This window comes from Kockovaella imperatae, assembly GCF_002102565.1.
Source record: "Kockovaella imperatae strain NRRL Y-17943 chromosome Unknown BD324scaffold_7, whole genome shotgun sequence".
NCBI classification, from domain to species: Eukaryota; Fungi; Basidiomycota; class Tremellomycetes; order Tremellales; family Cuniculitremaceae; genus Kockovaella; species Kockovaella imperatae.
This window is the reverse complement of record NW_019028947.1, coordinates 384,657-408,869: the sequence shown is the minus strand read 5'-3', so window position 1 is coordinate 408,869 and position 24,213 is coordinate 384,657. Positions and strand designations below refer to the sequence as shown.

Sequence of the window (24,213 nt, the reverse complement as noted above, 5' to 3'; positions counted from 1 at the left end):
TAAGTCTGTCGTGTGGTTCAAAATTGTCCCAACCATGCCGTAATCGAAAACAACCTTAAAACACGTGGCCTATATCATCCGATTCCAAGGCGCGTCTTCTCGCGAGATGAAATGCTGAACAATATTATTACTGTCTATTGCTACATCGCAGTCGACACCGACACAATGTCGCTTGCAGATGATGGTGGATCGAGAATCATGCGCCTGGAATCTCTGAACTTCCATGAGCCTCTTATGTCGCTGGAACTATCGACACTTTCATCGCTAGGACCTCTCTTTACTCTACCGAAGCTTGACGAGAATGCCGCTGGGACAGATAGACTGTTGTCAAAAGCTCAAGCAGTGCGGGTCACACAGGCGAAAGGGTCGAAAGATGAATCTATACCTGTGGAACAATCCAAGGGCAAGGAAAGGGCAGATGAGCTGGAGCCGACGACATCTAGGCTGCGATCGACTGCCTGGACAGATCTCTTGAATACTACAAGCAATCGAGTCTTCCAGGCACGTACCAGCGCTCATTGGACAGGACTAAGCTCATTCAGTTTTAGCCGCTTCAGACATGGGACGAGTTCGCGGCCCCAAGCTCCTCAAAGAATCCGGTTCTCTCCAGGACCGCACCTAGACTATTCGAGTCTTTGATCACATTGTGAATTGTCAGCGGGTTGTAAGATCCTAACGTGATCAGGGACGCAAAGGAGACCCGACTTCCTCATCTTCAGGCACGAGACGCTGCCGAAGATATATGCCAGTCCTCCGAGCTCTTACCTTTACTGATGCAGTCGACGCTCGGTCTCAATACCGCAAGCCAATTGGTATGGGATGAGCAGACAGCTCGGTTCCAATTGGCTCCGAATTTGATAATAGCGGATCTCAGTCATCCAGCGCTTCAATTGTCAGTATGATGGCTTTTATTGAGACCTGTCCGCTGAAAAGGCTGGATAGTTTGGCTAGCTCGTTCCTCGACGTTGGAACAAGCATCAGAAGACTAGAAATAGTCATTGATCGGCACGCCACAACGTGAGCAGATCCTGAGTCTCAGAACTCACAGATAGCCCAATGACCGCTACGCATCATGCTTTCCTGCACGCTCTCTCGACGTACCTCTCTCACTTGAAAAGGGCACTGTCAGCTACCGTGAACTCGGTGCCGCGTTGGCGAAACATTGAGCTCGATTCGATCTCTAGGGTCACACACCTGCTTTGCGATCTCGTTGGCTGGGTGAGCTACAAGTCCAATTCCCGTCATTGACTCGCTCAGTCTTTGGGATCGAGACGACCTACCTCTCTGCCGAGCAGGGCGTCGTATTTGCTCAATGGCATCTATTCGCGCCTTCTCGCCCACATATCAACTTCCTCCACTATCACCGAGGAGACCTTGGCTCTGGCATATCTTCTGCAGGAGTGCTCGACGCCTGTCCTCTCCCTCCTTCACTCGTGGCTGGGCCTGAGTTCCTCGGATGCTCTGCATGAGGACGAAGATCCCATCTCACAGCCTTGGACAGACATCGGCATTACTCGAAAGCGCCTCTCGGGCGGTAGATGGGAGTACGACCTCAAACTCCGGCATATGCCTGGCTTCATCTCAGAGGAGACCGCAGAGGAGATCTTCAACGCGGGCAAGAGTCTTCGCTTGCTGCGCGAGGCTTCGCCAGACCATCCATTGAGTCATGCGTCGTACTCACTCCCCGTCAAATGGAAGTGGGCCGAATCCTCCTCGTGCGTTCGGCTGCATACAATGAAGCTGATGCACAGATCACATCCTTCCATCCGTGATCGTCAGAGAGAACTCGCCGATGATGTTGAACATTGGCGACAGTCAAAGCGTCAGGGGTTCTCGGCCCGGCAAAAGGAGCGAAAACCTATGCCCCGATTTCTTAGTCCGTCATCCCCCGTCGCTATAGGCCCCACGGCTGAGAACGAATTACTTGAGGACTTGTCCGGCCCGCCAGGGAGTCATCTGCCACATGGTACATTGTGGGCACCAGCGCCAATGGATACCCTCGAGGCTTTCCTACGTCGCTTCAATGGACAGTCACTCCTGCCTTTCGACACCCCGACTTTGCCCATCTATGTCCAGTCCGTGATTCTTACGCCTTTGCTCACTCATGCAAAGCTGCTCTCCGCCAGTCTCGTCTCGGTGTATTTGGAAGATCTGAGTCTCCTGGACCATCTGGACGTCCTCTGGGCTTTTTTCCTCGGTGGCGACATAGGTTTCACCGATCGAGCCAACGCAGCTCTATTCGGGAAAGACCATGCAGGGGCGGGAGAAGCACTAGGTCTTGGACGACGAGCCAGGACAAGGGCCCGAATGGGTCTGACACCCGCTCGCAAAGGACAGGCTGAACCCCTCATCGAGGAGGCCGATTGGGGTATAGGATTGGGTTTAGGGCTCAGCGAGAGGAACCAGTGGCCTCCCGGTGGTGCTGAGCTGGCTTATGCTCTTCGTACGACATTGTTTGAAGAGACTAGACGGAAGGAAAGTCCTGTATGGCAGAGTATAGAGGACAGGGTATCATTCACATTGAAGGATCTTCCCGAGGAGAAGGATGGTGAGAGGGCAAAGTGGATGAATCCTCAGGGTGAGGGAGATTAATAATCCGGTCGAGCGATTCATACTGACCTTTTCATAGCCATAGAGTATGTCCGAGACTGAATGAGCCAGACTGACATTGCAGAGCGCTTGACTTCCTGTATCTGTCCTACTCACCGGATAGGAGCATCCGGCATTTGCTCCCAACGTCCCTCATGGCGAAATATCAGCGCATACACAATTTTCTGCTTCGTTTGGCTCGTGTCGAAACGGTCCTCCGATCCATGTACCACGATGTGACCCATCAGATCTCTTCCGCTCTATCCTCAAAGAGAGGCGTCGATCTCGTAGAGAGGCCTCGGGCCAGCACGCCAGGAACCACACGAGATCGAAAACTTGTATTCCCCACTCTACCGCGCAAAGAGCATTTGGTGAACTGCCTTCGATTTAGAATGACAGCCTTTGTCACTAATCTAGCACGGTATATTCTCGACGTGGCGATAGGCAAAAACTGGCAAGCCATGCGACGGACCTTGGAGAGGATCAAGAAAGGCTCAGTCGATCTTGACGCGTCGGAAACTGAAGAGGAGCCCATATCACCAACGCTTCAATCCATACATTCCCTAGAAACGTATCATCACTTGGTATCGGATCGTATTCTCCGATCGACCTTTCTCCTCATTCAATCACCTAGCTCGCAAAAAGCTTATGGAATACTGATGCAGCTGTTTGGCCTTGTGCTGGACCTCGGCAAGCTCTTGAAAATGGTTCAACTCGGTGCCGATGAGGATCGTGGAGCAGCGGATGTCGACAAGATCTTTGATGTTTGGAACATGACCGAAGCTGCTTTCGTGAGTTAGAAAGACAAGGACCCTGTTGAAGAGACTCTAGATGCACACTCTCGAGCGATTGGCGTGGCGAAACAACCACACCTCCCTTAGCCAGAATGAGGAGCACGGCGACTTGGCCCTGCTCACGGAACACGAGTCGAGCGATATCGGCCCGAACGATCTGGCAGACCTGCTCATCCGCTTGAGGCTCGACGCACCTTCAGCTCGGCGTGGCAAATGGGCTGCAATGACGGAAGAACTGTAGCGTATACACAAGATCATATTGTATCTAGCATAATAATCCACCGCATGAAGCCACGTGTGGCCGTCCTTCTCACGGCCTCGTGGTCAAGGTCAAGATGAACCTCTCTCCCGCGTCCAGATTCTCGGCCTCCTTTGCTCGTTTCTCCACTTGCAGAACCTCGACACGATCTCCCATTTGAGATTTCGGCATTGGCATTGATCCGAAGGATTTCATGAGATACTCCTCATTTCCGGGAATAGCGGCTCCCACGGCATCCTCGGAAGATTCTTCATCGTACTCGTAATACACGTCGAGTTTGTCGGTCGGCTTGACACCAGCTTCTTTTCTCAGTTTGTTGACTCGACTGACCAACGATCTCAAAAGTGTCATAAACTCGAGATCCGCATGTCTCCTGATATCGAGGATCAAAATGACGTCCTTGTCAGTCGCCGTGTCGTGAGTGAGCTCGCCCTTCGCTTGACCGCCTTCAACATTCTCGACATAACGAGTGATGACCAAGTCTCCAGTAACGAGCTCGATCCCCGCTACTTTGAGTTTGCCTTCCGAGACGAATGCCTTGCACTCGTCCGAAGTGAGTCCCGGGAGAGCGCTCCTGACCTTGGCCATGTCTTTTCGCAACTTTCGTCCAAGCACAGGCCAATCCGCTTCAGCCTTGTACTTGATTCCCACGGCAGCTTCGTCTGAGGTATAGACAATGTTGACGACGTTAAGCTCCCCAGCAATGTATGTCTCCAGGGATTTGACATCGTCCAGGTATTCTTGGTCGTGGTGGAAGACTGTCAGCTCTTTGAGAGGCATCTAGTAGACTGGTCAGCAGGACTCTCCCGGCTCCTCCGCTTCCGCCCACCTTGACTTTAAGCGTTCGCTTATCACGAATGAGACGACCAAGCTCAATGACAGCCTTAAGTCTCAGCATCTGTCGCTCGATGACTGGATCGAAGTATTCTTTTCGCGCCACGGGGAAGTCGAGGAAGTGGACGGACCGAGCGTCCGCCGCAGTCGAAGTTGGAGAGGTAGGTAAGAGAGCTTGGTACACCTTTTCAGACGTGAATGGGGTAAATGAGGACTGAAGGTAGGGTCAGCGTTTTCGCCGGTGGAATCACTAACCATTGTAAGACACAAAGTGTACAGAGCCTCGTACAACGTGTTGAGGGCAGCGCGCGTGTCGGCGGGTCCGTTTGCTCCCTTGAGTCTCGTCCTGTTGAAACGAATGTAGTAATTTGTGAGATCGTTGATGAGTTCCAGCAGGAGGGGGATGACAGTGTACAATCGGTATGCTGCAAAGTCAGCTCGTGTTTGTCCCGGCTCCACTCACCGGCCATTTCCTGGTCGATGTGCTGGATGAGTGTCTGACAAGTTGCAAGGATCCATCGATCCATGACATTCGTGCTCTTTGGCGCATTGTGATCGTGAACGAACTTTTCGCCTTCTTGTTCGAAGAGCTCCACTTGAGCCATGTAGAAATTGAGGGAATTTATCCACTTGAGAATGACATTGGTCAGAACTTCCCTGACACCGTCCTCTTTAAATCGAAGATTATCACCCCGGACGACAGGCGAGTTGACCAAGAAGAGACGAACACTATCGGCACCATACTTGTTGACTACTTCCATTGGGTCGGGGTAGTTTTTCAGACTCTTGCTCATCTTGCGTCCGTCCCTGAGATGTCAGCATGAATACAAGGGATATTCACTCACCCTGCCAAGACGAGACCTGATACAATGAGGTTCTTCCATGGCGCAGTATCGAAGAGGTGGGTGGCAAGAACCAACATAGTATAGAACCAACCTCTAGTCTGGTCGATACCCTCGGATACAAAGTCGGCGGGATATCGAGCCTTGAATTTCTCGTTGTTCTCGAATGGATAGTGACTCTGGGCGTAAGGCATACTGACACTGTCAGTAATGGAGCAGTCTCTATTTCTCACCTTCCAGACTCGAACCAACAATCAAAGACTTCTTCTATCCGGTGCAGTTCGCCGTTGCCCTTCTGGGACGGGATAGTGATACCGTCGACACTTTCTCGATGCAAATCCTTGATCCCAGTCTTGCCTGAGAGTCTCTCGAGTTCGGCGATGGAACTTATACAGACCACCTAGACTGTGAGCGAGAGATGAGAGAGTGAGACGCACCTCCGTCATGTCTTTGCTGGCCCAAAGAGGTATGGGAGTTCCCCAGTAACGATTTCTTGAAATGTTCCAATCACGAGCATTCTTCAACCATCCATCAAAACGTCCATCACTGACATATTGTGGGACCCATCTTGTCTTTGCATTGTTGGCGACGAGCTTGTCGGAGATGTTGGCAACACGGACAAACCAAGCTGGAATTGCTCGGTATATAAGAGGAGTGTGTGATCTATGATTGTCAGGAAAGATCGTGAACAATCAAACTCACCTCCAACAGAATGGATAGGAATGGCGGATGTCCGATCTCACAATGAGACGCCCCTTCTTTTGCAAGTCCTTGATGATCTGAGAGTCCGCATCCTTGACATTCTGTCCCTGGTACTCGGGAACCTGCGAGGTGAATCGACCAGACTCGTCCAGAGGACATGGTGGCATCTCGTCGTCCCGCACGATTTTGTGGGCCACGGCTATCCTGTGATCGTCTTCTCCGAATGCAGGAGCTTGATGAACGATACCGGTACCGGAGTCTGCTGTGACGTAGGTGTCTGCGAGCACACGGAAGGCGCGGTCCTCGTACTGAAACACGTGAGCGTCTTGTACTACATAGCGACACTCACTTGCTCAGTGAAATAATCAAATATGGGGACATATCTCCATCCAACCATGTCTTTGCCCTGGAACGAGCCAACGACGCGGAATTTTGGCTCCTCCTTCTTCTTCGGGTCCGGCTTCTTCTTGGGGTCATAGCCTTTGTACACTGTACTGAGCAAAGCTTCGAGCAGAATGAAGTTCTGATTGCGTTCAATGTCGTGGATCTTGATGTAGGTGAAGTCGGGGTGCACGCAAAGTCCCAGGTTTGATGGCAGAGTCCAAGGGGTAGTCGTCCAGGCCAAGAGCGAGGTCGATGGGTCATCCACGAGCGGGAAGGATACGGTAACTTGGGAGATGAGCAAAGTCGTACAAAGACTCGACTCACCGGCAGGATCGGAGACATCTCGGTAATCTTCACCAGCCTCAAAATTACTCAATGGCGTTGTGCAACCCATTGAATAGGGCATGACCCTCTGCCCACGATAGACCTGACCCTTCTCCCACAACTGTCCGAAGACCCACCACACACTCTCCATGAAAGTCGTATCTAGCGTCTTGTATCCAGTTTCGAAATCTATCCATCTACCCATCCTCTCTACTGTCGCTTTCCAATCAGACGAATACCGCATGACAATCTCTCGACATGCAGCGTTGTACGCTGGGATACCCATCTCCATGACATCTTCTTTGCCCTTGATACCGAGCTTTTTGTCGATCTCATGTTCGACCGGCAGACCGTGTGTGTCCCAACCGAATCGACGCTCAACATGATGACCCGTAGCGTGTGCATGACGAGTGACAATGTCCTTGGACATCAGCGCTGAGTCAGAATAATCAGCCTACCTTGATGGTTCCTGCGAGCAAATGCCCATAATGCGGCAGACCAGTGGCAAAAGGTGGACCGTCGAAGAAGCTAAACTCAGGTCCGCCCTCTCTCAGCTTCTGAGAAGTCTTGAAGGCATCAATCTCGCGCCAGAACTGCAAGACTTCCTGTTCAGCAGTCGGAATGTGTACGGGCACAGAGGCTGAGGCAACGGTGGGTCAGTGCATGCTGCGAATATCACTTTGCAAGTCACTCACGATTGTGCAGAGGAAATGTCATATTGGTGCGTTGGCGCTGCCCCCGATTTCTCGATGACGAGCTACAGGATCTAGCGACTGGTATTTATAGCTGACAAAGGTCGACTCGAAATGTTGTCCGACTCGACTTTGAGATGAAACAGCTGTCCGCTCGAAGGCGCCACAATCGGCCGGATCTTTGGAAGCGTTCAGAATCTTTTCAGCTGTCGGAGTTGGACTTTGTGCAAAGTCAAACACTCGCTGCTGGGATGCTTCGGCGAGATCGTCAAGACGCAGTGAGTGAGTGCACTCTATGCTACCGTAGCGAATTTGAAACCGATTCCAACTTTTGGGCTGAGAGCTTGAAACTTATTCGAGCCACAACTCGTCAACAAGGTGGAGGTTTCAAGATTTTTTTGCAATCGCTCATCATCATATGAACTCACTCTGCACATCTTGGATCAGAGTCAGCTTTAGTGAGGGAAATATGAAGGGGAAAGGTGGGCAAACTGGCCAGAATAAGGGAAGGAAGAAGATCAAGCCTGGTGCTGTGGTCTCCGATGGTACGGGAGAAGGCTCCTTGTCGAGAAGAGCGGCAAAGAGACGGCAGAAGAAGGGCAAAGCCAAGGCCGTTCAGCAGGATACTCCTGTAGAAGTGATCGACCTGACCTTCGATGAGGCGTCCAGGGCCTCGAGTCCCAGAGGTCACGCCCAGCATGGCCAGTCCAACTTCACAGGCACATCCGGAGCTGGATCATCAAAATCTGGTGCTCAGCAGATCTTCGAGTCGATTCCCCCTTCCATCCTCGTTGGTATCGATCAGACCGCAATTGAAAGCTCGGCACAAGATCATCAGTCAAAGCCGAACGCTCTTCTTGGGCTCGAAGTATTCATCGACGATCAGTTAGTGGAGTCAGGCCAAAGCGTAGATCGCCAGGCAGACGAAAGCAGCGCACGAGCCACCGAGGGCGATTCGACTGCCTCTTCGGCATCCTCGGTGCAACAACCCGCGACCCCTAGAGCAGCCTCGCCACTTCTTGATTCAGTTCCATTCATCAAAGATGCTCCTATGGAGCTGCTGCTTCCGGAGAACGTTTCGATCGATGCGACCAATCAAGCAGCAACGGAGTCGCCGCTCGATGATGGAGACATGGAGGGACTCCATTTCCTAGGCGACGAGACGACTAAAGGCGTGTCGCGGTACTTTGAGCCACCAGCGCCAGAAACGACAGAAGCGGAAGCCGCTTTCCTAGCTACTGCGGATCAGAGCAAGATCTGTACCAATTGCAAGAAACCAGGACATAAACGGCAAAATTGTCCCCATACTCTGGTGAGCGGGGGAGACTTATGACGTTGCGCCTTCTCTGACGCTTTTCTAGTGCCCAGTCTGTGGTGCAGTCGACTCTCATGAGCGACGAGACTGCCCTGTCAGCTTGGTCTGCTTTGGCTGTGGACAACGTGGTCATCGTCAAGCTGTGAGTGCTTCAGTGACGAGGACAGGGACGCATCGCTGATGAACTCCCAGAATTGTCCAGACCCGATGACAAGGAATTCAAAAAAGAGAGGCTGCGATAGGTGCGGAGCGCGAGATCATCCAGAGAATGTTGGCCAATCTCACCTTGTCATCGTGTGAACTGACTATCCCTAGAGCTGTCCGTCTCTCTGGCGAGTATATTCGTATTTCTCTGTCCAAGCCAGGACGACGCTTCAAGCGGTGAAGTCAGAGTCGTCCGGCTGGCAACGAGAAGCTGTAGGAGGTGATGAGCTGGACGAGTGGTGCTACAATTGTGCAGGCAAAGGTCATCTCGGCGATGTGGGTGACAAGCGTGGCTGGCCATCTAAATTAGCTCTGACATGCCTTTAGGATTGCCCAGAAAGTCGAGTTTCTGGAGCAAAATTATACACACCCTCTGCGTTCTCATACGCTATGCAATCTAGAGGTCCATACTTCATCCCCGGGCCCTCGGGATCAAAATCTATGCCTAGGCCGACACACAAGCGATGGACCGACAACGACGATGAGATTCTGCCGTTCGCTTCATCAGCTTTCGAAGGCGCCAACGCGGGCAAAAGGAGTCGAGACAAGGCTAGACAAGCGATGTCATCGAAGGAGGTCGAGGATGAAGATGGGGATGACTGGTTTGGAGGAATTGGACGTGGCGGGGCTGCAGGCGGAGGTAGAGGCAGATTTGGAACTCCCCGAGGAGGAAATCGAGGTCGTGGAGGTCTACCATTTGGCCATTCCCACTTGATGAGATCTGATCAGCGTCATCGTGGAGGACAGAACACGAATGTGGCCAACTCCATTGCGTTTGGCAGACTGTCTCTCCCCAGCGGTCCGAATGGTCAATCGTCTGCTTCATCAGGTGGATTGATAGGCAAGAAACATCAAGGTCTCCCGCCGTCTCTTCCGCCCAAACCAAAGTTTTCTACGCCTGTGCAATTTAGTAAACGTCATCCTATCGGCTCATCCTCCAGGAGACATCCCAGTCCTGCACCTGCAGCAGGTCCAGGTCCAGGATCAGGATCAGGCGGGCATAGAGATAAGAAAAGGAAGAGGGACTCGGGTGATAGAGATTGGGAGATGGAATGGCAAAACTCAGGCATATCAGGAGGCAGTGTGGTAGGTTGGGGCCGAGATCTGGACAAGGAGGAGAGAGCAGTGAAGAAGATGAAAGGGAAGCAAGGGCCTACGACATCTAAACAGGGTCAAAAGTCAAAGGCGCAGTCGAATGGCAAAGTAGGGAAGACAGGTCCAAACAAGACGTCTGGACAAAAGTACACTGGCGGATATTGAGGGCAACCGCACGATCACTCTTCACGCCCTCTTCTTCTGCAATGGCTACAATTTGCTCATGCATCTTGATAGTACTTGTGTTACAGTGTGTATTGGATGTGTGACGATGATGACAAGGCGATGCGTCGTACGTTGTACAAAGTATAATTGTCCTAGACTCTAACGCTTTTCTCACCGCATATGAGCCAGTGACGGACCACCAGGTGAGCTCCTCATGGTTTGATCGACATTATTCACGAACCGCTTGAAAGCATTTGCTGCCCTACTTCCTCCTCCGCCGATCGGCTCCAGCAGCCTGCTCCGTTCGAAAAGCGCCTATAGTTGCGTCAGCTAGGGGCCTTTCAGACGGGTGACTCGGCTTACATCCTCGCTCATGATGATCGGAGTCTCATCGATGATCCTCCTGAACACGGGAGACACTTTCCCACTTATGGGCATTCCGCGAGCTTGGCAGTCTGTAATGACGGAGAGGATCTCGTGAAAGCGGGCAAACTTGTCCCACTGTATAAAGTTGTCCGTCTCACGAATGTCTTCACGCCGGGTCGACTGAAGACGATTCACCATGCCCAAAAGGACCGTCCTGAACCAATGGTCAGTCTTTGGACGAGCAGAGCGAATAGCATTGTACTCACAAAAGCGGGATGGCGCTCTTGCCTTGAACAATGTCGGATTGAACCACACTCCGATATTGACTGTAGCCTCCACGGGGATCCATGAGTGTCAAGTGGTTCTGAGACTCTCGGCTCGAGGTGGAAGGTTGAATCAATGCGTGAGTTTGGTTCAGCCGATGAATAGAAGTCTCTTGCATCCCCGATAATATGGCATAAAGACCGTCGTAATTGTTCAAGCGGCGCAGATGGTGCGTGATGAGCATGAACCGCTCATAGATCCTGGCTCTGTATTTGGCCTTATGGTGAGCCAGGATCATGGTCGACGCCCATCTCGACATGTGGTTGAAAAAGTTGACAGACTTGTTCACCGGTGTCTCCTTTTCATTTCCAAAGTCATGTCTAAAGACGTCACGCGGCTGAGGCATCGGCGTCAGCGCTGCCACAACGGATCCCTGAGGAGCTCACCCTAATCGTTCTGAATAATGACCATTGAGCTCTGGTCAACTCTGCTGCGAAAGTGGCAGGGTCGCTATTGAGGAGATAATTGGCGGCCGCAGTCCACCTCCCAAAGCCTGCATCCTCCATCACGCCATGCCGATAGAACTCTGCTCGAGGTTTTGGATGTGCCACCTGCTCTCGCTGCGGATAACTGTCCTCGGGCTGGAGACTATGCGTCGATCGAGTATGGAACGACGGTGCCGGACTATCATTTGCAGTCGTTGGCAGCGTCCCAGTATTTGATTTGCCGACGGATGACTCAAAATCGTACAAGACGTTGTTATCGAGGACCAGCTCCGATGCTGCAGACAGAGGCACCGAAAGCACGTCAAGCGTCTTAGACATCCGATTGTCGCTGGACCAGGACTTGTCAAGGTCGATCAGATGAGGCAAGCGTTCTTCGAATTCGACCAGATCACCGAATATGTGGGCCATAAATAGATGTGAGGAGGTCTCATGGATGATGGTGCGCAGCTTCTGTTCGACTGCGAGGTCCGCAAAGTCTCCAGGGTATGAACGGGTCCAATCCACGAGACCACCGACGAGTCGCTGCAGTGCCCAGTGCCGGATATCAGTGGCCACGGGATACTGTTGGACTTCCGACAAACGCTCATGAAGGAGATTGATGAGCCGTTCAGGTGTCACGAAACGGCGATACGTGAGGAGGAAAGCGGCCAGGAAATTATCGTCTAGGCATATTTGGTCATTGATGGGCATGTGACGGGCTCACCTTTTGCGGAAACAATCGCCGAAAAGAAGCGATTCATCAGGGTCTGTTCGCTGAACCAGATACTTTCGCTTGGTCACGAATCAACGCACGAGCCTTCGCACGCACGTGAAACTCGAAACTTACGGAACCTCTTCGGTCTGGTGATTCTCAATGTTGAGAGATTGTGCCGATTGCCTTTCATCGAGAGGCTTTCCACCAATTTCTACCTCAGCCACCTGCGTACTGATCAAAGGATCCTTCACCAGCCTATGCAAGCTGCTCGAGCTTGACTGCGCGTCTGAATCTGTGCCCAGTCTACCAAGCTTCACGGTTCGAGACCACATGACGCGTTCAGCGCCAGAGGACGTGTCACTTCCCGTAGATGTGACACGGACGATCGGTGGCGACGTCTTCAACGGCGGTGAGGCTTTTCTGAGTGTTCGCCCTATGACACGTGAGAAGATTGATCGGCCCATCAGCTCACGTTGACGCTGTTCAAGCTTGAACAATAACCATCTCAACGCATTGCGCATCTTGCTCTTTCCTTCGGAAGTCATGCTGGACACTTCGATGAGACCTACGTTGTACGGTCGACCGAGAGCATCTCCTTGAACAGGTTTGACTTGAAGGTCGACACCTGGGTCTGATTTACATGCTAAAAGCACGCAAGGAAGGCTTTGAGATGCTAGTGCTTCTGTAAAGGATGTGAGACGCGATGGGCTAAAAAATATGCGAAGGGACCCGGAAGGCCACTCACCAAGGACGGCGGCCACATTGGCCAGCGACTGCTCCCGAGTTGCATCGTAGCATAACACAGCTCCAGATATGGGAGGAAGAAGGCTAGGGAGAAGCTCTCGCTTGCTCGGTCCGGGATCATCAAGCTGTAGCGCCTCAATGCTTAGTTCGAGGAGTTCAACCGTCCAGGATCGTTTGAGATTGCCTCCGGGCTGCACCATGGAGATGCAGGACGAGACTAGGGAGTCAGTGTTTGTCATTTGAGTGTTAGGCTCACCCCTGTATCCCTGAGGAGTTTGAAAGACTGTAGGCTCTGTTGCACCCCAAGCCCTTACAGCACGCTTGATCAATGTTGACTTCCCAACGCCACGATGACCCAGAACCGCGATGGTGTGGTCCACGTGGATGTTTTCATGGGTCGGCAGGTGAGCCGACTTGGGACCCACTTGATTCTCGGGTCTGCCGATCCTTGGCACACTGGGGCCTGCCTCTGACTGTGTCTCCATTCCAAAGACAGGCTTGGACAAAGTCGAACTTCTCGATCTCTCATGGCCCTGTCTGCCGAAGCTCGAATCAGTGTTGCCCGACCTTGGACTGAGGATGGAAGGGTCGCCAAGAGACTGTGAGTCACTCGTATCGCTGTACTCCTGCATTGTCGATCTGAGCTTTCGCATAGCCTCCTGATCCATCGAAGAGAGCTTCAGTCGGGCGGCTTGGAGCAGCATGTCCGAAGGCAAGTCCGAGCCCTCTTTCGAAGGAGGAGCAGGTGGCTCGCTGGACGATCTGCCACTTCGTCCGACCTGTAGACTCTCATCGGAGACGCTGTGTCGGAGAACGGAGCGAGAATCAACAGTATCGTGAGTCCGCATGAACGTGGATCGGTCGGGAACAGGGGGGACTATTACATGTCCGGTGAAAGCCGTCCGACGGGACTTGGCTGACAGTGAGAACGAGCGAGCTGGTGACTTACTAGGACTCTTGCCGGATGTCGAGCCAGGCGTGGTCATGCGAGCAGGGGTCGTCGAGCCGGAGTCGGCCATTTGATGAGGGAGCAAGAAGAAGCCAAACCAAGTTCAGACATGGATCAAAATAGGAACGACTAGCGCCAATGAGCGACAGATGAGGCAGCGCGTATACAGAGACGAATGTAGCAGTCAATGTAAAGGTGGTGTGTATGAGGCCTCGGACTGTACACAATAAGCCGTAATACACAAAAGGGGACGCTAGCGACATTACCCAGCAACATCAGGCTGTGGAAGGATGATAGGTTACTATCGGTACCTGACGGAGAGAATCACGCCTTCTGGTACACATGCCACCGATGTATCTCCATAGGAAAGGAAGGATATGCCAGATACGATATACATACACATGAGCAAAAGGACTCACAAGGTATGAAGGGAGAAAAGGATATCCGTTGTCAGGTGCTCTTCGGCGACCCCGGCTCGCCTCGTCTATGTTCCATTTTCTTGACGTGACGGAGGAGCTCGATGATTCATCTCGATAAACGAGCTCTTTGACTATACTCTGACTCCATCTGACGAGGATGGTTGTTGTCGTATTGGTTGACACATATTCGTTGAAAGTGGTCAGTGCGATTGAATTGTTTCAACAACAGTGGTCATCGCCGCCCACTGTCACGTATTCCGTGAACGCGGAGTGCCACATGAGACACGGTATGACGGCATTTCTGCAAACGCCGCCGCCTGAAAGGGGCTGCCTTTAGAATATCCCACGTGGTTCAGTTTCCGTCTCCCATCAATTCTTGGCAATTTTGGGAACTGGGAACCTGACTAAGCAAGGGGAAAGTGGCACCAATGGGGGAAAGGAGTGACTCGAGGCGATAGAGACAGCATCCACAACACTCTATTCTGAGATCTGGTGGAGTTGGTCTCAACGCCCTGAGCAAGGTGACGAGGGGCTCAGCTCAATCCCACATTCGTCCAAGCGTCCTGTGATCGATTCGCGTATTTGTTCATAAGGATGCCCCTTGTCGCCACAAGTCCGAAATGAGGATGACCTCGGTGGAGGAGGGGCGGGGGTCGGGCATGCACCAAGTAATCGTTCTGAGACTTGATGTCATCCAAGAAGGAAGCCTTCTGAGCCTGCTGCACAACTCATAAGATCCTTCTATACACCTTGAGCATTGCACTCGCCAGTCCCATTTGCGCTTGCTTTGATCTTATAAATCCTCCGCACGATAATAATAATTATATTTACTGCCTTTGGGAGATCTAGTCTAGACTCTTCCACCCGGCCGACTAGAGAATTTACACGTTTGACCTCCAACTGCATACCATTTACATTGGAAGCCATCATCACGAGGACCAACAGGCCGCCCATCTGCTGAGGGATCTGGCCAGACACCAGGCCAGCACAGGACTCGTCCGTCTCTCCCTCCCTCCTTTGATAGAAATTGGAGTTCTCCTTGACCCCGTCTCGGGCTCAAATCCCATCCCCTATCACGCATTTCGGGCATCCCATAATTTCTACAGAATCGAATCATCATGGACACTTCCACGCCTTCAGGCCTCCTCACCCCGAGCACTTCTGCTTTCCTTGCCTACCTCGCCTCGACTTATGATCCTCAACCCAGTCAAATTGGAAATAAGGCTACGACGACGACGACGGCAACGACAGCCGTCACCAACAATTCGATCGATCCGAGAATTCTCCCTTCGACCAATTATTTCAACCTGCCCATACCGGGTCGGGACACACCTGAGAACACACCATCGAGCAAGGATGATTCAGTCTCACCACCTGTCCAACAGCAGCAGAATGGACGAGGTGATGTGAAACCGCCTCAGTTGTCAGAGGATTCGGATGACGAAGGTGTTGCGGGTGGAAGGCGCGGGAGTGGACACGGAGTCTCAAAACGAAAGGCTTCACGTTCTCAGGCCAATCATCATCGAGATGAAGAGCATGACGACGACGAAGGTGAGTTGGATCAGATTCTGCATGTATGCATGTCACTAAAACGTAACAGATTCCGACTCAGACTCACCAGACGCTCACGAAGATAAAAAGCATGAGGCGAGGAAAGGAGGTCGGAAATCCAAAGGAGAGGTCGACGAGAATGGTAAACCCATCAAGGAGATGACCAAAGCGCAGCGCAGGAAAGAACAGGCAAGCGTCATACGCTCTGAAAGTGACAGCCAAGTCTGACATGTCCCTCTTAGAATCGAGCAGCGCAGAAAGCCTTCAGGGAGAGGCGTGAGGCGAAAGTTCGAGATGTGAGCCCCAATGCCGGCGCAACAGAGTAGAACTGACGTCCCTTGCAGCTCGAGGAGAAAGTCGCAGAGCTCGAGTCCAAGTCATACGGTGTCAACGTGGAGAATGAGAATCTCCGAGGCATTCTGAAACGATTGCAAGAGGAGAATGTTGCTTTAAAGCAGGCAGCATTCACCTTCTCCATGCCTGTTGCCAGTGGATCTGCTGCTCCGGCTCAATCCAGCTCCTCCGGCAAGGAGGCGTCTCTCGGAACCACTCGACAGCCAAGTCCCTATCAAGCGGAAGACCCGTTAAGGTCCATCAATGACCCACCTGCTCGAAACGATTCCCTTGGGTCGAATGCTTCGCCAGAGCCTCTCCGATCCGTCAATTCTCCGAATCTTCGTGCGGCCAATGCCTCCACCGATAGGAGCCCTTCGCAACCTCCTCAGCTTTTCAACGGTGCGACCAACGCGTTTGACAGCAACTTTCTCTCTTCGTACATGGGGAAACCTGGTTCTCCAAGTAACAGCATGAAGACATCTCCACCTAGTGTGCCTGCGTCTTCGCAGTCTGGCCTCACGCCGCAATCTACAACGAGCACAAAGACTGAGATCGAAGCCTTGTGGGCCAGCTTCCTCGATCAACAGGCGCAGCAACGTCAACAAGCTCAGCAACCAAAGACTCCGGGTACCTTGCTCAAGGAGCAGGCCTATTCCATGTTTGGTAATGGTGCGTTCACCGGTAATGGCTTTGTCACATCTCCCAAGGCCTTTGATGCTGGTAACGCGGGCACTGGCGCCGCACCGAGCTTTGATAAGATGGCCTTCAGAGACGATTCGTCCGGATCAGCCAAGAGTCAGCCTCAAGCACCTGTCTCCGTTCCAGCACCGCAGGACGGCAACAGAGATCCTTGGGCGGGTATGATGGACAGCAGCATGAAAGACTTCTTGGCTTCGCTCACCGGGGCCAACGAGGAAAGTGCAGAAGTCCCTCCAACCAAGTCACCGGAGGACGAAGACTTCAATGCGCAACTTCTCAAGCTTCTAGGAGCGGCGTCACCCTCCGCAGCGTTCAATCTGCCGGTTGGTACGGACAATCCTTTCAGCCCGACCAATTACCTCAATATGGAACCCTCCCCCTCCGCGAGCGGTTCCAACGGCATATCACCCGCTTCGATGGCCCAGCTCAGCTCCGTATCGAACTCTGCTTCTCCAGGCTCGTCTGCAGGTGATGCCGCGACTTCTGTCACTTCGTTCTCGCAATCCCAGAACGGCGATGGCTCTCATGGTCTCTCCGCACAAAAGCGACAAGACTCGGATGGTAAAGAATGGGTATATATCGTGGATCAAAGTGGCAATGTGATCAGACCCGCGGACATGTGGACTGATTTGGGATTCAAGAAGCAGGTGAGTCCCTCCGACGGATTGAGGGTGGACAGCAGAGGAGCTGACATGAGTCTTCTCAGGATGCGATGCACGAAATTCTGGTGGATGATCTGTGCGATCTGATGAAGACGAAGGTGACATGCAAGGATGGTGAGTAGATGGTGGACCCTTTCTGGCTCGGTAACTCACGCTGTACCCCAGGCGTTAAGTATATTGGTCAAGACGACGCCAAGCACGTCCTGGAACTGAGAGACGAGTATCTCCGGCTGCAGCGTCAACAAGGTGCTTCGGTGTAGAAATTGAACGTTTTTATGGTCCAAGAAGATGTCAATGGAAGAAGTGGTGGCTCCTCCTCTGATCTCTATTCTGTCCCCGCTGCTCTGACTACTCGTTTCTCATGTACTACGCTATGTATGATACGTGTACAATTTCATGCTAGGCCAGCTATTTCGATATTATTATCCATGGCGGAGGGAACCCTCTTACGGAAATTTGCCACGCTCACCGCGCGTTTGACTCCCACGCGTTTCCCTCCTCATATTCCGTCTGTTGATGCTTTCATGATCTAATCTTGAGGTATCACAAGGTTATTGCAATAGGCGCCCCGTGTCTTCGTCTCTTAGAGAGACGTATACACGATGCCCTCGGCACGATTATCAAGCTCTACGACGGTCCCGTTCACGCCGAAACCTGAACGGAGGAGGACATCAAGGTTGACGAGGGAAATTCACCAGGTTTGTTGACAAGATAATATTCTGCCGACTGGATGATTGAATCAGCATCGGCTGCTGCTATTCCATCCTACTATAACACATGAGCTGACTTTTGGCGTCACATTAGGCTGCCGAGACGTTGGCGTCAGTTCGAAGAGTTCGAGCGGACAAGATCTTGGAGGAGCTAGATAATTCCGGAACTGTGGATTCTCCGCCTGCCGCTGGACCCAGTATGTCCCTTGGGCTCCTGGCCATCCTTCTTGGGCATGCTGACCTCTCACAGTCGCTGAATCATCTCGACATGGCTCCCGCGTGTCATCACTCCACCAGTTGGACCCGGTCATTTCTCTGCCTCAGGAGGATCACCGAAGCAAGTACCGTCCATCGTCCTCTCGCAGTAGGGATGAGCGGACCTCTTCGAAAGACTATGAGCCTCGAATCCGCGATCATCGAGTATCTTCGAAAGAAGATGAAAAACGCTCCCGTCCCGTCAATCATGATGGCCTTTCAGGTCATAGAGAAGAAAGGGTCATCCACGGTCGGCACAAGGTGACTCTCCAGCATCACCGGCAGGAGACGGAGGACGGGCCAGAGAGAGTAATAGACCTGCGCATGGAGCTGGATGCCGGAGAGCTCGAAGCCGAGGAGAGGCTATTAGACAATGCGTCGCTGGAGATACAGGAAGCGTGGTTGTGCGAGGATCTGCTGTACACGCTGCAGGTAGGCGACCCCCCCCCCCCCCCTTATCTTCAACTTGGGAAATGGCAAGCTGACGGGCGGCAGGGCGTCGAGGGCTCTCTGATACGTTATGACGAGTCCTATGATCCTATGGATGAGGATCAAAGGTTAAGAGGAGTTAAATGGAAGCTCGATCCGTCAATCAGTGAGCCACAGAGATAGCACTTATCGCTGATGATACCAGGCAAATCCCTCCTATCCCTTGTGGAGAGACTGGTACCTCTTGGCACATACTTCACATCCGTCGAGGCGTACATGGAGCTAAGGTCAGTTCGATCGATCGGGCGTCTCAATGTGACAGCATTGACTCGTGCAGGAACACATCAGAGTACGGGATGGCTAGTCAAGCGCTAGGCAGTGGCATTCGAGCCATGCTCAAGGCAAGTCGGCTTGGTAACCTGGACGCAATCTGACACATGCTCAGGAGTACCGTGTTCTCGTGGCCCAGCTCGAGTCTCTGTTCCTCAACTCGTCAACATTCACCCTTCAGACCCTTTACTTCCATCTACATCCCACCATACACACCATGTCACTCCTCTCATCTCTGTGTCTCGCACTCGACACTGAGGATGCAAAAGCGCCAGGTGGAGATTCCGACGACGACGATGATGATGATCCTCTCGGCGGAATGGCAGAAGAGCTTGGTCTCGCTGGGGAAGGCTTGAAGGGATTGATGAAGAATCTCAAGGTACAGGATGGCGTGGGCATCTCGGGCGGTCCAGTCTTAGGTGGAGAAGTTTTGGGTATCATTTGCGAAAGAGAAGCGACGATGAGCGGGTAAGCGCCTCATTGCCCATGCCCCTTGCCATCCTAAGCCAGACTCAGGGACCCAACGGCGGCGACTTTACATTCGACATTACTGCTACATGCTTCGCAACCTTATTGCCGCATGCTCTTGACCTGGGTCACTACAGGATACCTCTCAGATCCATTCGACGAATTCATGGTTCGAGAAAGAGGGCACATCAACAAGGGTGTCCTGGAAAGCGATTACACGGATGAGTACTGGGAGCGCCGATACACTGTGAGTGCAAATGACGCAGCCCAAGATATGCTCATTTTGCGATCTCAGCTCCGAGATGGCTCTTCGCTCGCTTCGTCCTCAAAAGCCGCCTCGGGTAAATCCACCCCCTCAATATCTGCCGGTGTCCCACCTCCAAGGCCAGGAACCTCACGTCTCCCAGGTGGAGCATGCATTCCCTCGTTTCTCCAAGCATGGAAGCACAAGATCCTACTGGCCGGCAAGTACCTTAACGTGATCAGAGAATGCGGTATCGAGGTGAAGAAGCCGGGGGAAGTGGAAGAGTCGGCGGACCAGATGGTCGTCATGACGGATCCTGTGTGAGTTCGAAGACATTGAAGTCCTGCAGAGCTCACCTCTGCTCTAGATTCTACAAGCGCATTGAGGACGCCTATATCTATGCCAACAAGACGCTTCTCAAGCTCATGCTGGACGAGCAGGAGCTGATACCGCACCTGAGGTGAGCCTCTGGCGCTGGTGAGGTCGTCGAAGGCAGAGCTCACGCTTGAGTCAGATCGGTCAAACATTTCTTCTTCCTCGACCAGTCTGATTATCTTACCAACTTCCTTGACGTGGCTGCCTCTGAACTTCGCAAACCTGCCAAATCTGCGTCACTCGTCAAGCTCCAGTCATTGATGGATCTGGCTGTTCGAAATCCTTCCAGTTCGAGCTCATACGACCCATTTAAGGATGACCTCAAAGTTACGATGCAGTCTCAAGGCCTTTATGATTGGCTGTACAAGATTGTCAGTAGGACTGGCGGTCTGAGTGAGGATGGAGAATGGGACTTTGCAATGGATGACAGGGAGGACGAAGGAACAAAGCGTCCAGAGAAGGAAAAGACGCTCTACGGTGAGCAATCAGATTGTCTTCCCCAGTGTTCAAGCTGACGCATCTCAGCCATCGATGGCCTTGCCCTCGATTATTCTGTCAAGTTTCCGCTCTCGCTGGTGATCTCTCGTAAGACCTTGACGAGGTACCAGATCATCTTCAGATTCCTTCTCCACCTGCATCACTTGGAATCAGCCCTTGGCGCCATGTGGCTGGAACACAAGTCGACGGCGTGGAGATCACATTCAGGCAACGAGGATCTGGAACGCTGGAAGACCCGTATATACTCCCTCCGATCGAGAATGATGGCATTCGTTCGACAGGTCTTGGCATTTGCGACTAGCGAAGTACTGGAGACAAACTGGCGCATGCTGGAGGATAAACTGGCCAAAGTCGAGACGGTGGACCAAGTGTTGAAAGATCATGTCGATTATCTGGATACGTGCTTGAAACAGTGCATGTTGACCACGCCAAAGCTGTTATCGGTGAGTCATGCCTGAATTTTCACACATTCAGTCTGACGCTAGCTGGCCAGGTCTACGCTAAGCTAATGGCTACCATGTCTACATTCGTGGCTTACTCATCGAGCCTGACTTCGGCAGTCACCAAATTTGTGGAAGACCCAATGGCTGAGTCTGATGAGGGCAAGGTGAAGCAGAGATGGACCATCTTGGAGCGGTTCGAGATCAATTTCGATCACAATGCGAGGGTAAGTGAGATGGGTAATGGGATGGGTTGAGCACTATACTGACACGATACGCTCAGCATCATCTAGACGCTGTGACATAGTGAGTAATCATGCGACTTGTGCGTACACAGCTGATGATTCTCCCAGTAATGCGGGATCTGAAAACGTGGCCCTGTTGGCGCTGGTAACACGCTTGCATCAGACTACATTGCGTATATAATTAGATGCATCAGATGAGCAAAAGGATCTCTCAAAGATCATGCCGCCCGTTGATGTTGTGATGGAAAACAAATGTCCTTTGTGATTCGTTATCTACAGTCTACCCTATACTGTGCGAGCCCAGTCTTCGTATTCTGACCATTCGGCGGCCATCTGAGGACATGATGAGCCCGGAATGCAAGAGTGAGTCACATCTGTAGAAGACTCACCAAACACGCTCCGTGGCCCGGTCCGATGACTCTAGGATAACCACTGGCAATGTGTCCCTCTGCATCCTTGATATGAGTCGTGACGTTGAGACCCTCCGGGAGATCCACGATCCAAGTTGCTGTACTGGCCTGGGGAAGGACTCGGTCAGTATCAAATCTGCGACGAGCTCTTCGCTGAATGCACCTCTGGAATACTGATGACCATCTCTGCGCCGTCTACCCAAGCTTCCTGGTCCTCCATTGACAGGTTGAATGTCGGAGCGAGGTCTGATAGCGTCACGCTGAGGATATAAGGTCCGAGATTGGGTGTCCAGGAGAAAGTAGCGGGTTCACATTGGAACAGCTCGTCCTGAAGGAGAAAGGCCACCTCGGTCAGAAACCCCGAATTCAATCACATTCGCCCCAGACGCAAGACTCAACTCACCGGCGAGCTGATGGTAAGTACTGAGGCACCAAGGCCAAGGATAGCGACTGCTACTTCGGGGAGCATGGCGACAAGAGGAGAGTAAAGTTTGAAATAAAAAGTCAAGATTTGGATGCGATCCAGTCGCTGGAAAGAACAAGTACTTGGGGACAAAAAGAAAGAGGCAAGAACGAGCCAGTCGTCTGCAGTGTACAGGAAAGAGTGTGTGTGTGAGAGAGAGAGCGAGTTGATTGAGCGTATTCGTCTGACCCCGCCTTTTATATATACACTGTATCTATCTCGTTCTCTCTCCCAAGAAAATGATTCGTGCCGTGCCGTGCCTGAAAATCAAAATCCTTGAGAAAAAGAAAGAAAAAAAATCCGACGCGTCCTAAAGGGTCTTTGTTGTCGTTTTCCCTTTCTTCGTGTTCTGGCACACATGCGAAAACGCCTCCTGAGATTGCAACGAGGACCACAGCTCTGAGGATGACTGAGAATGGAGTTCACAGGGTGCATGAGAGTAAGGGGCGTGATTATCTAGTTGGGAGGAGGAGTTTGACTGGAGATTAACCCCACGTATGGGGAACTGCATCGCCACGGGCGAGGATCAAGAAATACATATGTCCAACATCCCTCCCTTTTCATCATTCTGGGATGTCACTTTTTATGCTTGTCTTGTCTAGCTGATGGTCCGTCCCTTCTGCCCCTTCGTCCTGCTTGATCGCCTCATCTTGTTAATTCCATTCGATCAGATACATTGGCGTCTCATAAGGGGTATTGTTGTACTGCTGAGTGTACGTGACATAAATGGCATTTTGTGCCGGTCCAGGAGTGAACTCTGGATGAGCTTGCATAGTGTACGCTCCGATGCCAGTGTAATTGCCAGGCGGGACATCAATGACATGACTTGGGCTTGTCCATGGTCCTTCCGGTGACGAGGATACCGATACGATGAATTCGGGACAGGCACATCCTCCAGGTTGACCTAACCAGACGTATTGATCCCACGGTTCAGAGTAATAGAATGTTCCTTGACCTCCGCCAGCGATATCAATGTAGGCCGAGGTATCGTCCACTGAAGGTTGATCGGTCGTCCATTCACCACCGACGTAGAATTGATATGCTGATTTTTCTTCGATATCAGCGATGGGGACTTTGGCCAAAGCGATATCTCGATTCTCATTGGTTGCGTAGAGATACGCCACATTGTCGACGACGAGATTGCCATAATGTCCATAGGCGAATTGATCGACCTGCCAAAATTCTTCATCGATCACCGAGACCGTGGGTAGAGCTTGTTGATCGTCCGTACCGGTGACTTTGTACAATGTCGCCGAAGGATTGGGAATCTGATTCGTCAAGAATTCAATGAGGGATCGTTTGACCCAAGTGTATCCAGTGATGGTACCAGATTGCTCCGTGACGAGTGGAGGATAGTCCTCCCAAATGGCATATCTCGATCCGTTGTAACAGTTTCCACCTTGATTTCCGTCTTCGCTACATTCATTCGGGAGGATAGTGTAGAACGATGTATTCTTGTTATCCCCCGTCAAGTCATATTCCGCAGGGTACTTGTAACCATCAGGTTGGTCCGAAGGGACGGGTGAAAAGGGAACAGAACCATCACTGTTGATAGCTCCGTAACTGGCTGAAGACGAGAAAAAATTGACGGGTTGATAGTCTGAATTGAGGTACTGAGTATCTCGATACGTCCACAGGGTTCTCGAACCCCATTTGACAGAGCCACCGGAATCACGGGTCAAATGAGGATCACTCGCGACTGCCACAAGCTTGGAGCTCTTGACGGTAGGGTTGGTATTGGCTCGTCTCACCGCTGCAGCCTCAGTCGAAACGAGGAGTGTGAATAGCGACAGAAGAGACAACATGGTGTATGGTACAGAATGTTGAGCTATATCAAGTTGACATAGGACAGTGAGATCAAACTCCTTCCTTTATACTCTTGAGACGTAGTCCCAAGGACCCTCGCGGAGCGACTATACGGTGCCACTCCCCCCAAATCACCCAGCACTCATCCTTC

The 24,213-nt window shown here is 52.0% G+C and overlaps 8 protein-coding genes across 8 annotated transcripts; 4 read left to right on the top strand and 4 right to left on the bottom strand.

The window, feature by feature from the left end:
* The first annotated feature begins 125 nt into the window (after nucleotides 1-125).
* BD324DRAFT_627026 (Spc98 family-domain-containing protein) lies at nucleotides 126-3,639 on the top strand. The gene is made up of 10 exons (XM_022015956.1): nucleotides 126-501; nucleotides 549-646; nucleotides 686-892; nucleotides 943-1,017; nucleotides 1,053-1,218; nucleotides 1,258-1,715; nucleotides 1,752-2,578; nucleotides 2,630-2,636; nucleotides 2,675-3,380; nucleotides 3,421-3,639. Exons 1-10 carry the CDS (start codon nucleotides 166-168, stop codon nucleotides 3,622-3,624), a joined length of 3,084 nt encoding a protein of 1,027 aa, XP_021870818.1. The 5' UTR covers nucleotides 126-165; the 3' UTR covers nucleotides 3,625-3,639.
* Nucleotides 3,542-7,641, bottom strand: BD324DRAFT_464952 (putative isoleucine-tRNA ligase). Its single transcript, XM_022012860.1, has 12 exons — nucleotides 7,424-7,641; nucleotides 7,187-7,368; nucleotides 6,729-7,149; nucleotides 6,370-6,689; nucleotides 6,021-6,328; nucleotides 5,756-5,981; nucleotides 5,552-5,718; nucleotides 5,322-5,513; nucleotides 4,940-5,283; nucleotides 4,732-4,901; nucleotides 4,472-4,690; nucleotides 3,542-4,422 (listed from the first exon to the last, which is right to left on the bottom strand). The coding sequence occupies exons 1-12, from the start codon at nucleotides 7,443-7,445 to the stop codon at nucleotides 3,694-3,696; spliced, it is 3,300 nt and encodes a 1,099-aa protein (XP_021870817.1). The 5' UTR covers nucleotides 7,446-7,641; the 3' UTR covers nucleotides 3,542-3,693.
* Nucleotides 7,642-7,769: 128 nt separating this feature from the next.
* BD324DRAFT_627024 (hypothetical protein) lies at nucleotides 7,770-10,251 on the top strand. Its single transcript, XM_022015955.1, has 5 exons — nucleotides 7,770-8,732; nucleotides 8,782-8,877; nucleotides 8,928-9,005; nucleotides 9,051-9,215; nucleotides 9,267-10,251. The coding sequence occupies exons 1-5, from the start codon at nucleotides 7,839-7,841 to the stop codon at nucleotides 10,197-10,199; spliced, it is 2,166 nt and encodes a 721-aa protein (XP_021870816.1). The 5' UTR covers nucleotides 7,770-7,838; the 3' UTR covers nucleotides 10,200-10,251.
* Nucleotides 10,252-10,370: 119 nt separating this feature from the next.
* BD324DRAFT_608801 (ras guanine nucleotide exchange factor domain-containing protein) lies at nucleotides 10,371-13,792 on the bottom strand (the record flags this gene model as incomplete). The annotated part of the gene is made up of 10 exons (XM_022014123.1): nucleotides 10,371-10,514; nucleotides 10,563-10,779; nucleotides 10,832-11,226; nucleotides 11,276-11,997; nucleotides 12,039-12,106; nucleotides 12,162-12,462; nucleotides 12,502-12,711; nucleotides 12,775-12,990; nucleotides 13,030-13,689; nucleotides 13,723-13,792. The coding sequence occupies 10 exons, from the start codon at nucleotides 13,790-13,792 to the stop codon at nucleotides 10,371-10,373; spliced, it is 3,003 nt and encodes a 1,000-aa protein (XP_021870815.1).
* Nucleotides 13,793-15,556: 1,764 nt separating this feature from the next.
* On the top strand, nucleotides 15,557-17,838 carry BD324DRAFT_464958 (hypothetical protein). The gene is made up of 4 exons (XM_022012861.1): nucleotides 15,557-15,881; nucleotides 15,935-15,988; nucleotides 16,037-17,374; nucleotides 17,434-17,838. Exons 1-4 carry the CDS (start codon nucleotides 15,852-15,854, stop codon nucleotides 17,509-17,511), a joined length of 1,500 nt encoding a protein of 499 aa, XP_021870814.1. The 5' UTR covers nucleotides 15,557-15,851; the 3' UTR covers nucleotides 17,512-17,838.
* Nucleotides 17,839-18,678: 840 nt separating this feature from the next.
* Nucleotides 18,679-21,564, top strand: BD324DRAFT_642336 (gamma-tubulin complex component protein; the record flags this gene model as incomplete). Its single annotated transcript, XM_022017478.1, has 13 exons — nucleotides 18,679-18,786; nucleotides 18,850-18,949; nucleotides 18,989-19,070; nucleotides 19,121-19,184; nucleotides 19,229-19,581; nucleotides 19,630-19,828; nucleotides 19,877-20,145; nucleotides 20,193-20,285; nucleotides 20,340-20,677; nucleotides 20,726-21,141; nucleotides 21,192-21,365; nucleotides 21,422-21,444; nucleotides 21,492-21,564. 13 exons carry the CDS (start codon nucleotides 18,679-18,681, stop codon nucleotides 21,562-21,564), a joined length of 2,292 nt encoding a protein of 763 aa, XP_021870813.1.
* BD324DRAFT_681509 (hypothetical protein) lies at nucleotides 21,523-22,447 on the bottom strand. Its single transcript, XM_022019123.1, has 4 exons — nucleotides 22,197-22,447; nucleotides 21,957-22,121; nucleotides 21,773-21,901; nucleotides 21,523-21,716 (listed from the first exon to the last, which is right to left on the bottom strand). Exons 1-4 carry the CDS (start codon nucleotides 22,260-22,262, stop codon nucleotides 21,669-21,671), a joined length of 408 nt encoding a protein of 135 aa, XP_021870812.1. The 5' UTR covers nucleotides 22,263-22,447; the 3' UTR covers nucleotides 21,523-21,668.
* A 49-nt stretch (nucleotides 22,448-22,496) lies between these two features.
* On the bottom strand, nucleotides 22,497-24,098 carry BD324DRAFT_627008 (hypothetical protein). The gene has a single exon (XM_022015954.1). The coding sequence runs from the start codon at nucleotides 24,059-24,061 to the stop codon at nucleotides 22,910-22,912; it is 1,152 nt and encodes a 383-aa protein (XP_021870811.1). The 5' UTR covers nucleotides 24,062-24,098; the 3' UTR covers nucleotides 22,497-22,909.
* Nucleotides 24,099-24,213: the final 115 nt, after the last annotated feature.